At 38.7% G+C, this 11,901-nt stretch overlaps 1 protein-coding gene across 1 annotated transcript in view; it reads left to right on the forward strand.

Annotated features, from left to right (window-relative positions):
* The window catches only part of ATG10 (autophagy related 10), a 289,692-nt gene extending 278,519 nt beyond the window's left edge, over positions 1-11,173 (forward strand). The window contains 4 exon segments of the mRNA XM_049766561.1: positions 8,730-8,738; positions 8,741-8,829; positions 10,096-10,214; positions 10,753-11,173. Of these exon segments, the coding sequence (XP_049622518.1) occupies positions 8,730-8,738; positions 8,741-8,829; positions 10,096-10,198 (201 nt within the window). The 3' untranslated portion in view covers positions 10,199-10,214; positions 10,753-11,173.
* The last annotated feature ends 728 nt before the right edge of the window (positions 11,174-11,901 follow it).

Genomic DNA, 11,901 nt, shown 5'->3' on the forward strand with positions numbered 1-11,901 from the left:
ATAACAAAATGTAATACTTAAACCAAAAAAAAAAAAAAAGAAAACATGAGAAAAACATTTTTATCTGTACTCAATCCAAAAAATAAAAAAAAGAAAGAAAAGAAAAGAAAAAGAAATGATAGACCAATAGTACAAAAATCAAATTATTAAAAAACATTTAATTAAATTTGAGCTATCTTGTTCCGCCTCACAAACTGAGGGGGACATAATGGAGGGTACCAAGACCAAACAGTCATGTGAACATTGAGTGGAAATGAAAAAATGATCAGACTCAAACACCAAATCCAAAGCCAAGGACAACAGAATTGTTGTCTACATGTCTACAACATGCTAGACACAAAGGGGACCACTTATAATAGCAACCCCAGGAGGGGGATGTGGGATGCATGCTGGGCACAGGGGTGGAGGAAGGACAACATTGATGATGGGAATGACCCTGACTCAATGTTACTATGTACCTAAAAAATTACTGTAAAAGATTTGTAATCTACTTTGGTCAAAATAAAAAATAAAAAACAGAAAATGTTTTAATAATTTAAAAAATAACCTGGAGAAATAGCTCAAAGGGCTAAGTGCATGTTTTGTGTACAGGAGCATAGACTTAATCCTTGGCACTTCATGGTACCTCAACACCACCAGGTATGTTTTCCCAAACACTGAGCTAGGTATTTATAAACCCACCAGGGTTTATACCCAAAACAATAAGAAATACAAAAATATACAGTGAATCTAAGAGAAAAATGGAAGAAATTAATTGAAATTGAATTATATAGAACCACAAACTCATAAAAGAACTAAACACTTTTTATGAAAAAAGATTATGCTTGCAAATCCCACTATGCATGTTCCTTTATTATAGAAAATATCTCAAATGTATGGGAGATGAAAAAAGGGCCAAAATTCAAATAACTTTAAAAAAAAAAAAGTCTATTATTTTTATATGAGTACACTCCAAGGAGGTTCACCGCTGGGTGTCCTCCAGGCTGCTGTTAGCTCTATGGGGCTAGGCCATGTAGTAATTGGGGAATAAATTTCAGGGCTTCATCATGCTGGGCATGTGCTCTGCTACTTAGCCACATCAAGCATTGAACAATCAAATATTGTAAAATAAATACAAAGTATATTTTCTTAATATTAAATAAAGGTGATTTAATCTGAGTCAGAGTTTTTGATTAGACTGCTTTTATATTTTGTTCTTCTCTTTCTTTATTTCTGAAGGCTCTTAGTGTATCTTTATATGCTTTTATGAAAATATATTTCTTTTAATTTTGAAGAGCTGGGGTTCTAATACCAAAAACCAAGGGATGCCATCATATGAGCTCTACGGTCAGTGTAATGAGACATTGCAGTAGAGAAGGGTGGTCTTTGGAGTACTTTACCCCTTCAAATGGGCTACCTTTAAGCATAACCTCTTAGAACCTCTCCTCCAGTGTCTCCAGCTCTCCTCTGTTATTGGAATAGGTAACCTGTGCAACGATGTTATTACAGTGCCTGATACTAGACATGCTCACTAGAATATTTTCTCTGCTTGAGAGAGTAGACAAAGAATGTTGCCCCCTCTCATTTTAGGGAGTATGGCTGAGTTGGAGGAAAATTTGATCAATCTGGAATATAAAACTGGATGAAAGTTTAGTATGGGAAATTATATTTGTGCCCTCTTAGCCAAGAAAATTAAGAAATGAACCAAGTAAGTCATCATATTTATTAGATGTAAGAATGAAGGTGCATATTATCATTTCCTTGAGATAGTCATATCTTATAGTTCTGAAACCAATTCACAGTATTCATGTCAGACTTATTTTATGAGACATTTAACTATTGCAAAATTAAATTTTATAATAGGATGTTCCTCTATAACTCCTCTGGAGTTACATAGATAGGAATCTGACCCATCATTTCTATTTTCACGGAAAACCATTTAACAGAACTTTGTTCCAGTAGAAGTGTTTATTGAGTTGTAAGCCCCACACAGTTCATTGGCTGCATGCGTTTCCACACTGACATTTTTTTCTCAGTGCAGATTTGCATCAGTTCATTAGTACTGACAGCAGATGGTAGCATTTTCACACAAATTTACCTTCTGAATTGATCTGAGAAATGTCACTAAAAAGAGCCTGACAGTTTTGATGTTCTTCCATTTCTGAAAATGCTGTGTTAAATAAATAAGTGTAGGATTTGGGATTTTTTGGAACTTGAACACATAATTCTTAAACCAACTAAAGACAGCATCCATCTCTGATTTTTGGCTGTCTGGAAGAAAAGTAGAAAATATAAACTACTTCCTGACTGCATAAGCCTTTAAAAAAATAACTCCACTCTGAAAAAAATGATTTTATGGGTCTGTGAAGATAGTACAATTGGAAGACTTTTACCTTCATTGCAGCCAACTCAGGTTCAATTCCCCAGGTTTCCCAGTAGTAATTCCTGAGTGCAGAGCCAGAATTAAGCCAGAAGTAAGAATACAATAGGGAGTGGCCCCCAAATCAAAAATAAAGAAGGAAGGAAGGAACGAAGAAACGAAGGAAAAAGGGAGGGACGGAGGGAGGGAGGGAGGGCGGGAGGTAGAATGAAGGAAACTTTAGAAGAATATTATCTATCTACACTGATCAAATGTCTAAAATTGTAACTTTTCAACCTTTGAACCCCAATTTTTTTTAAATTGAAGCATCAATTGATTGTATGTGAATCCAAATTGAAGTCTTTTTTTGTTTGTTTTTGGGCCACACCAGTGACTCTCAGGGGTTACTCCTGGTTGTGTTCTCAGAAATCGCTTCTGGTTTGGGGAACCATATGGGAAGCTGGGGATTGAACCGAGGACTGTCCAGGTTCAGCCATGTGCAAGGCAATTGCTCTACCGCTGCACTATTGCTTCGGCCCCTAAATTGAAGGCTTATGTCAGGTTTTAGAGCTCGCTCTGACTTCTGTCGATTCTACAGCATTAAGATATCCATAGGTTAATCACATCTTTTACTTATCATTTAGTTAGAGTTGAATCTTTATAAAATTATCATAAGAAAGACAAGTTTGCTAATTGCATGAATGAAAAATTACAGATTTCATAACATTAGGGAAACTTTCTATTTCCCCTATTACATTGCTATTATTATTATTATTATTATTATTATTATTATTATTATTATTATTATTATTTTGGTTTTTAGGTCACACCCGGCAGCGCTCAGGGGGTACTCCTGGCTCTCTGCTCAGAAATCGCTCTTGGCAGGCTCAGGAAACTATATAGCAGGGGTGGCGAACAGGCGGCTCTCGAGCCGCATGCGGCTCCCGGCCAAAATGAATGCAGCTCTTTGCCTCTTATAATTCTTTTGTATACTGTGGCTCTTTGCCAAGTTTGGATTTTGTTCTGCTGCTTCTGAGGAGGGACCTCTGAGGAGAAATCTCTGATCGCATAGTCCCATCTCCCATCCCTTGGAAACAACTGCACGGGCCAGCGAGCAGGGGAACCTGTGTGTCACATGTTGGGTCACATCTTGCCGTTAGTTCTTAGTGTGGAGGACGCAGCACACCCTTACCATCACTGCAGAATTTTGACCCTCACTCAAAATGGCAAAATGCAATAGGTGTTTAATAGATTATTGTTCAAATTAGATGCTTTTTTGTGAGTGTTTTGGCAGGTCACTGCATGGTGTGGCTCTCTGACTCTCACAGTTTAAAATTTTGGCTCTGTGTGTCGAACTTGTTCACCACCCCTGCTATATAGGATGCCAGGATTCAAACCACCAACCTTCTGCATGAAAGGCAAACACCTTACTTCTATGCTGTCTCTCCGTTCCCGCTGTTATTATATTCTTAGTAATTCAACACCTTGTGTTCAGCTTTCTTATATATTCCAAAACAATAATTTTGAGTATCAAAATAAAACTTTTAATCTCTATTTGAAAAATTAATGATGTGATTAATTAGAAGTTGATACTTTTCTATCAAATGAAAGTATTAGATATTAACCATAGAAAACAGAGGTTTCCCAATTTATTTGGCCTAAATGCCACTTTTTAGGAGGAAAGAATTTACTCAGCACTCTCCTGAAAATCTAACTTACTAATGCAAATGAACAGGAGCATAAATAAAGGTGTCTTTATTTATAATTGCAACACATCAGTCCAGCAACTCAACAACAGTAAAACCTATTTTGGAAAAGACTGAGAATTTGACCATGTAACTAGTTCTGAATGCTTTGGAGACAATGCTTGTTATGTTCCCATAATTGACAATATATTAAAGAATTAATACCAGAAAAGCACTTCTTTTTTTTGTTTGTTTGTTTTTGTTTTGGGGTCACACCCAGCAGTGCTCAGGGGTTACTCCTGGCTTTATGCTCAGAAATTGCTCCTGGCAGACTTAGAGGACCATATGGGATGCCAGGATTTGAACCACCAACCTTCTGCATGAAAGGCAAATGCCTTACCTTTGTGCTATCTCTCAGGCCCCCAAAAGCACTTCTTGGTTCTAAAAGTTCTTTAAAAGAACACGAACATTTTGGGGATGGAGCAGTGGTGCAGTGGTAGGACATTTGCCTTGTATGCAACAGACTGCGGTTCCATCCTGGTCATCCCACATGGTCCCCCGAGCCAGGAGCAATTTCTGAGTGCATAGCCAGGAGTAACCCCTGAGCTTCATTGAGTGTGGCCCAAAAACAAACAAACAAAAGATAATAAAAAGAACATGAACATTCTAACAGTGCAATACAAGTTAATGCTGTATTAATTTAACTAAAAAGTAGCAAATTTGTTCAATATATTTTCATCCTTCTTCATTTATGCTACTATTATTATATATTACCTCTCTTTTATGCTGTAAACCCAATACTATAGTATTTTTTACTTATTCATAAATCATCTTCTATGCACAAGTGGAATATTAAGGCCATAGAGTAAGTCCAGTGGATAAACTGCTTGGCTTGACTACAGTTGACCTGGGTTTAATTCTGCCACCACCTCAAGTCCTGCCAGGACTGATTCCTGACACAAAGCCAGGAGTAAGTCCCAAGCACAGTCAGGCATGGCACCAACCCATACATTCCTATTTGGTATGATTTGGTAGGCCATTTGGGGAAGCTGACAATGTTGTCACCAATATTTTATATAATTTTTTTCGGTGATTATATCTTTTAGGGTATTTAAGGAAAAAAAAAACTTAACTCAGATATTCTATTTGCTCTTTATGATACCCCCATTCCCCACCATCAGCCTGGCCTGTGAATTTGAGTAAAGCATATGGGCTTGTTTTATTTAGTATGCACCATAGTGTAGTCTCTGCCCACCACAGACTTTTAGTAGAGTTTTACTTGAACTGTCCATTTACCATTGCATGAAGCTTGTACTGGCTATTTAAAGTTAGAGAACTTTCTCCAGGAAGCCGATATGAAAGTTTTGTGATAACATTCTAGAATGCCATAGGGAAAGTGAATTTTATTAAGAAATAGAGTCTGCGTGGTTGAACTGATTTCCTGCAAATGAGTGCTTTCAATTTTGAGGTCTAGGTTCCATTTGATTAAAGCAGATAGCATAGTATCACATCAAAAGATTTACTTATATCTCTACACTTTCCATTGGTGTGTGTATAATCCAAATGAATGTAGATTAAATTAAGCTTTTAAAATCCTAACCTACAGTATTTTATGTTAGCTCAAGAATTCTTTTCTTTCTTCATTTTCTATGTACATTTTTGTTTCCTTTTAATTTTTGTTTTTGGGCCACACCTTGTGGTGATCAGGGGTGTTATTCCTGGCTCTGTGCTCAGAAATTGCTCCTGGCAGGCTCAGGAGACCATATGGGATGCCGGGATTCGAACCACCATCCTTCTGGGTCAGCTGTGTGCAAAGCAAACATCCTACTGCTGGCCCCATGCTGATATCTCTTTAGGATCTTTTGTTTCCAGTGTGTGTCCCTCAAAATCTATTTCTAGGTAATTAGACTGCATTATTGTTAGTTTTTCATTTTTCAGTTTTGTTATTCATATCTCTGTTTAAAGAGATACATATCTCTGTGCTTAGGAACCATTCCTGTAGGGCTTGGGGATCATGGGGCTAGTGGGTATCGAATCTGGGTTGGTTGTGTGCAAGGCAAGCAACCTACCTACTACTGTCTCTTGAGCCAAATCTTAATTGTCATTGAAATCCCTCAAGGATCAAAATCCCTTGTTTTTCTTCACTTATCATACTCTTATTCTTTGTATTATCTAATTTTTCAACCTTTTAGTGTTTCCACTGGAAAGTAAATTCTATAAGATTGAGAGAGAAAGAGAGAGAGAGAGAGAGAATGTAAAGCTTAAGGATAAGCTGAGACTCATTTGATCCTCAGCACTGAATATTGTTTTTTTTTTGTTTGTTTGTTTTTGGGTTACACCTAGCTGCTCTCAGGGGTTACTCCTGGCTCCATATTCAGAAATCGCTCCTGACAGGCTCGGGGGGCCATAGGGGACGCTGGAATTTGAACCACCATCCCTCTGCATCCAAGGCAAACGCATTACCGCTGTGCTATCTCTCCAGCTCCTGAAAATTGTTTCTTGAGCTCCACCAGGAGTGATCCCTGAGCTCATCTGAGCATTTCCCTCAAAATGTATTTCTAGCTATTTTGTCAGAAAGGAAAACAGGACACATTGGTCTCAAGGCTCAGACTCCAGATACCCCTATCCTGGCCTCTGCTGATGTCTTGTATAGTGAAGTCATCTCACCCCTTCAGCTTCCCTGCCTGCTTGTTTAAGGGATCGGTCCTAGTATGTCTGGTGCCATCCCCAAATTTCTACAAACTGGATAGCTCATCACTGGGGAAAAATGTGTGCCTCACTTTTCTGGAAACTGACAGCCTAACTTCTGGAGGTCTGCCTAATTTGGCAAACACTTTCTTTGGGGCCTTAGAAGAAGCTCCCTGTGCCTTCACCCAGTGGAAGGGTGCAGTTTGGCTCTCTGGTGCCTCTTTTTGTGTTTTGTTTTGGCACCACACCTGACATTGTCAGGGCTTACTCCTGTCTCTGTGCTTAGGGATCACTACTGGTGATGTTCAGGGTCCAAATATGGTGCTATAGATTAAAACCGGGTCTTCTGCATGCAAAGCACGTCCTTTACCCTACCTGCTGTGATGTCTCTCTGGCCCTGAAACCTCTTTTGTCAACACAGTAACCCTGAGAACTCCACCTTCATGGCCAAGCACCTCCCATGTCACCAGGTGTCCAAATACCATCAGAATAGGCCAAGGGATGGTGATGTATGTGAATGTCACTATGGATTAGACAACAATAGTAGGAGTTAATCTTGTAGTAGAAAGAAAAATCTATGACAAAGATTGTTCGTTCTTATATTGCTAGAATTATGCACTAATTTCTCACTAGACTGAAATCTTCTAGGACTCCACTTGCTTGCCAGAGATGCCCATAAAGTCGTAACACTGGCAGCATTCCTGACCTGCTTCACTAATACCTTCTCTTATTAAAGAAAGCTGGGTTCTACCCAAGGGATGATTACCTGACAATAGAAACAGCCCCCATGGGAGAATCCTGGGATTTCTCTCTCCCCTCTCTTTCTCCCTCTCCCTTTTACTTCCTCTTTTTTTCTCTTTTCTTCTCTTTCTCTCTCCTTCTACCCTCTCTCCCTTTTTTCTAACTTTCTCTTCTTCTCTCCCCTCATATATTTTTCTTCAGGAAATTTGTTTTATACATGATATTCTGAGTTTATTCCCTTCTAGAGTTCTATTCCCTTGCACTAAACTCGTTACCCACCACCCCCCACCCCCCAAGCGATGACTGTCCTTAGCAACCCCCCCCCCTAAAAAATCATTAGCACCAACCAGCCACACAGATGGTTCAGGTATTCTGGGTGTGGCCCCAGCTTCCCCTGAGCACTACTTGAGAAAATCCTTTCTCTCCCCCCTATTTTTTTTTAAAGCGTGTGAATGATTTTGGTCCCCAACAATGAATAAGAGGTGAGGCCCAAGAGCTGAGACTGGAAATTACATGGCTATCTTGTGGAGGCCCCAGGTTCAATTTCTAGCACTCCTGGGTCCCCAAGCACAGTCAAGGTGGCCCTAGTAAACTCCAGCATTTCTGGGTTCAAGCAGTACCCAAGTATCACCAGAAGTAGATCCTGGGCCCCTGAGCAGTAGAGGAGAACCTCCTTCCTCCTACTGGTCCTCTAAATGGTAATGGAAGTGTATTGGTTCTGTGGTCCTTTTGCTGGATTTGAAGGACATTTGAAGGAGACAGGAAGACTAATAATAAAAGACCAAAGAGAAGCAGTAGCTGTGAAGTGTTACAGGGATCTGCTACCATTCATCTCTGACCCCTGATATGTACTACCTGGAGTCAACTATACTGTGTTACCAATTTCTGGCTCATCTCCCCCAACATTGATTATTTTATTTCATACATCTTACATCAAAACCAAAATTAAAGATATAATTCATAACCTAGAATTTTAAAACAAAACTTTTAAATATTTGCTTTTATTTTAAAGAGTAAGTTAAGAATCAAAGCAGTAGTACAGTGAGTAAGGCACTTGCCCTTACAGAGGTGGATCTGAATGTGGTCCCTGGCTCCCCATCTAGTTCCCCAAGCACCAACCACTAAGGTGATCCCTGAGTGCAGAGCCAGGGAAGAAGCTCAAATACTGCCAGATGTGGCCCATAAACCAAAAAAAAAAAAAAAAGTTATTTAGCATATGTGTTTAACTTTTTTGAAATACTCACTGGCAATCCTGGCTCAACTGTACTCTCTTACAGGAACATCCCAATACTCGGGGCAGCCCTTTTTTGTACTTCATCCCTGCAAGACGAATGAATTCATGACGCCAGTGTTAAAGAATTCCCGGAAAATCAATAGGTAAGAAACACCATCAAGATACATTGACTTTTACTCTTGTTCTAAAAGTGTAAATCTTTTTATATGACTCTAAAAGCTAGGCTAAAAAGAGAAATATTGTTTGTAATAATAAGAATGGCTAACGTTTATTTGATTTTTTTCTATGTGCTCAGCCCTTTCTGAGTATTTTAAATATATTAAGGTGTTGGGTCTTCTCACATCCCTAAACTAAGTATTGGTTCCTAACCTATTTCATAGAAGAGGAAGCTAAGGCACAGAGAACTTCAGTGACTATACCAAGGTCAAACAGTTAAATTCTGTAACTGCATCTGAACCCAGACCTTTTTGCCTCAAACTGCTGCAACCAATGCACTCTACTTCCTTAACAAAGACTGTTGATTTTAAATGTCAAGTTGGAATCATCAAGGGCAACCATCAATGCTTTACTGGCCCTTTTTTCCACCTTAGTGAGGGATCTGCAGTTTCTTGAAACACCTCTGCCCTTGTCACACAGTGGTAACAGGCATCTGAATATGCTGGGTCTGAGTGGTGAGCTCATTGGTAATTGATGTCTCCCCATTCATCCCATTTACATTGAAAGCTTTAGAATTGCCTCTGTTTACCCAAGTGCCTGAGAACAGATGAGTAGCTAAAGAAACTATGGTACATTTACACAATGGAATACTGTGCAGCTGTTAAAAAGCATGAAATCATGATGCTTGCTTATATACATGGATGGATAGAGAGATTATTATGCTGAGTAAAATGAGTCAGAGGGAAAGGGAGAGACATAGAATAATCTGACTCACTTATGGTAAGAAAAATAAAAGACAGTATGGTAATAATATCCAGAAACATTAGAGATGAGGACAAGGGGAACAGTTTATGGTGGGAAGCTTACCCAAAGAGGTGAATGCAGTTAGGGTAGTGAATGATCTACTATGACAATGAATTGGAACTGATGACTCTGGACAAGAAGTGAGGGCTTAAAGGGGGATAAAGTGTCATGCATGGTACCCCTTCATTAATAACAGTGAAAAGCCACAGTATCAAAAAAAGGAGAGAGAGAAAGGAATATGGGGGGGGGGCAAAATGTCTCCCCTCAAAGACAGAGTAGTGGGTGGGAGAGAGACTAGAGACATTCATTGGTGGCAGGAAAAGTGCACTGGTGAAGGAGGGTGTATATTCTATGACTGAAAATCAATTATTAACCATTTTGTAACTATAGTGTTTAAATAAAGTAATTATTTAAAAAAAAGAGTTCCTTTTCTTTTGCTTGTTCCCCAGCAACATCAACTACATCACATCATGGCTGAGTATCGTGGGGCCAGTCGTGGGTCTCAGTCTGCCTCTGAGTTATGCTGGTGGTGCAGTCCCTCAGAATCAATGAAATGTTGGTGCATAAGGTAAAAGGAGAAATAGGCACTGGATGTTTTGCTGTTACTAGAGATTCCATTGTCTCTGATGAACTTAAGAGACGCCACTCTTAGGGGACCCACCATATATTAAATTTGTTTTCTCTTTAATAAATCAAACATTGAATTTTGGTTTTGTTTTTATTTTCCAGTATCTTATCAGAAAATCTTTCCTTTGCTGTAATAACACTCACACAACTATAGAACTGAGTTTTTCGTGGGGGGGTGGTGTGTTTAGTTCTGACTTGGTTTTGACCAACCAAGTTGAAGGGTTGAATGGTTGGTTGTGGTGCTACAGGGTTACTCAGGGCTAGAAATACTGGGAATCTTTCAGTGACCTGGGCTTTGTGGGTCAGGATCAAACTCAGGTTCTAGCACATGCAAGGCATGGAGCCCTAAGCATTGATTGAGCTATCTCCCCAACACAAGACTCGATAGGTTTATTTTAGAACTTGAATTCTTAGATGGTCTTAACTGATCAGTTAACCTTCAGTTATTTTGTTTTGTTTTGTTTCTTTTTGTTCTTCAGATTCTTCTATTGAGCCCAGGATCTTAGAAATTGTAGCATGAAAAATATCAAGAGTTTACCTGGTCTGCCCTGGCTTAATAGGACCAAAGCCTCTGCAATATTTCAACTCTCCGAGATTGCAACAAAGATTTTTATTTCCCCTTGAAGCAATTGTCTGCTGCAACTGATATACTGTCTGTTTAGAAGAAATGCCTCAAAGACACAAATATAATTTTTGCTATAAATAACCAAAAATGAGTCTAAAATGATAGAATACTGACATCATTAGGGTGCTTCCAGGTCATTCTTTTCTGGTCCAAGCACTTCACATCTCATTTTCTGATATGGAGCTTGGTGAAAAAATGAGTTGTGGGCTTGTTTTAATATAAGATATATGAATTAAAACACAGGATTTAAATGTCCCTGGAAGCAATGTCATAAACATGATCTCTCTTAAATTATTCTCTCACAGTCACCCAAGAACAAATTATTCTGTTTCATTCCAAAAGTACATGCTTGTGCATATGTGATATAGATAAAAAAAAAATAAGAAAAGGACAGTCTTTCCTTTTCTTTCTTTCTTTTTCTTTCTTTCTTTCTTCTTTCTTTCTTTCTTTCTTTCTTTCTTTCTTTCTTCTTTCTTTCTTTCTTTCTTTCTTTCTTCTTTCTTTCTTTCTTCTTTCTTTTCTTTTTCTTTCTTTCTTTCTCTCTTTCTTCCTCCCTCTTTTTCTTTTTTCTTTCATTTCTTCCTTCCTGCCTCCCTTCCTCCCTTTCTTTGTTTCTTTTTATTCTCTTTTCTTCCTCCCTCCCTCCCTCCCTTTTTTTCTCTTTGTTTCTTTCTTTCTTTCTTTTCTTTCTTCCTTCTTCCCTCCCTCCCTCTTTCTCTTTTCTTTCTTTTCTTTCTTTCTCTCTTTTCTTTCTCTTTTCCTTCCTTCCTTTTTTTCTTTCTTTCTTTCTTTCTTTCTGTCTTTCTTTTTTTCTTTCTTTCTTTCTCTCTTCTCTCTCTCTTTCTCTCTCTCTTTCTTTCCTTCCTTCCTTCCTTCCTTCCTTCCTTCCTTCCTTTCTTTCTTTCTTTCTTTCTTTCTTTCTTTCTTTCTTTCTTCATTTCTTCCTTTTTTGGCTTTTTGGGCCATACTCAGTGGTGCTCAGGGGCTTCTCCTGGCTCTGCAC

Source organism: Suncus etruscus, chromosome 2, assembly GCF_024139225.1.
Source record: "Suncus etruscus isolate mSunEtr1 chromosome 2, mSunEtr1.pri.cur, whole genome shotgun sequence".
Classification (NCBI taxonomy): Eukaryota; Metazoa; Chordata; class Mammalia; order Eulipotyphla; family Soricidae; genus Suncus; species Suncus etruscus.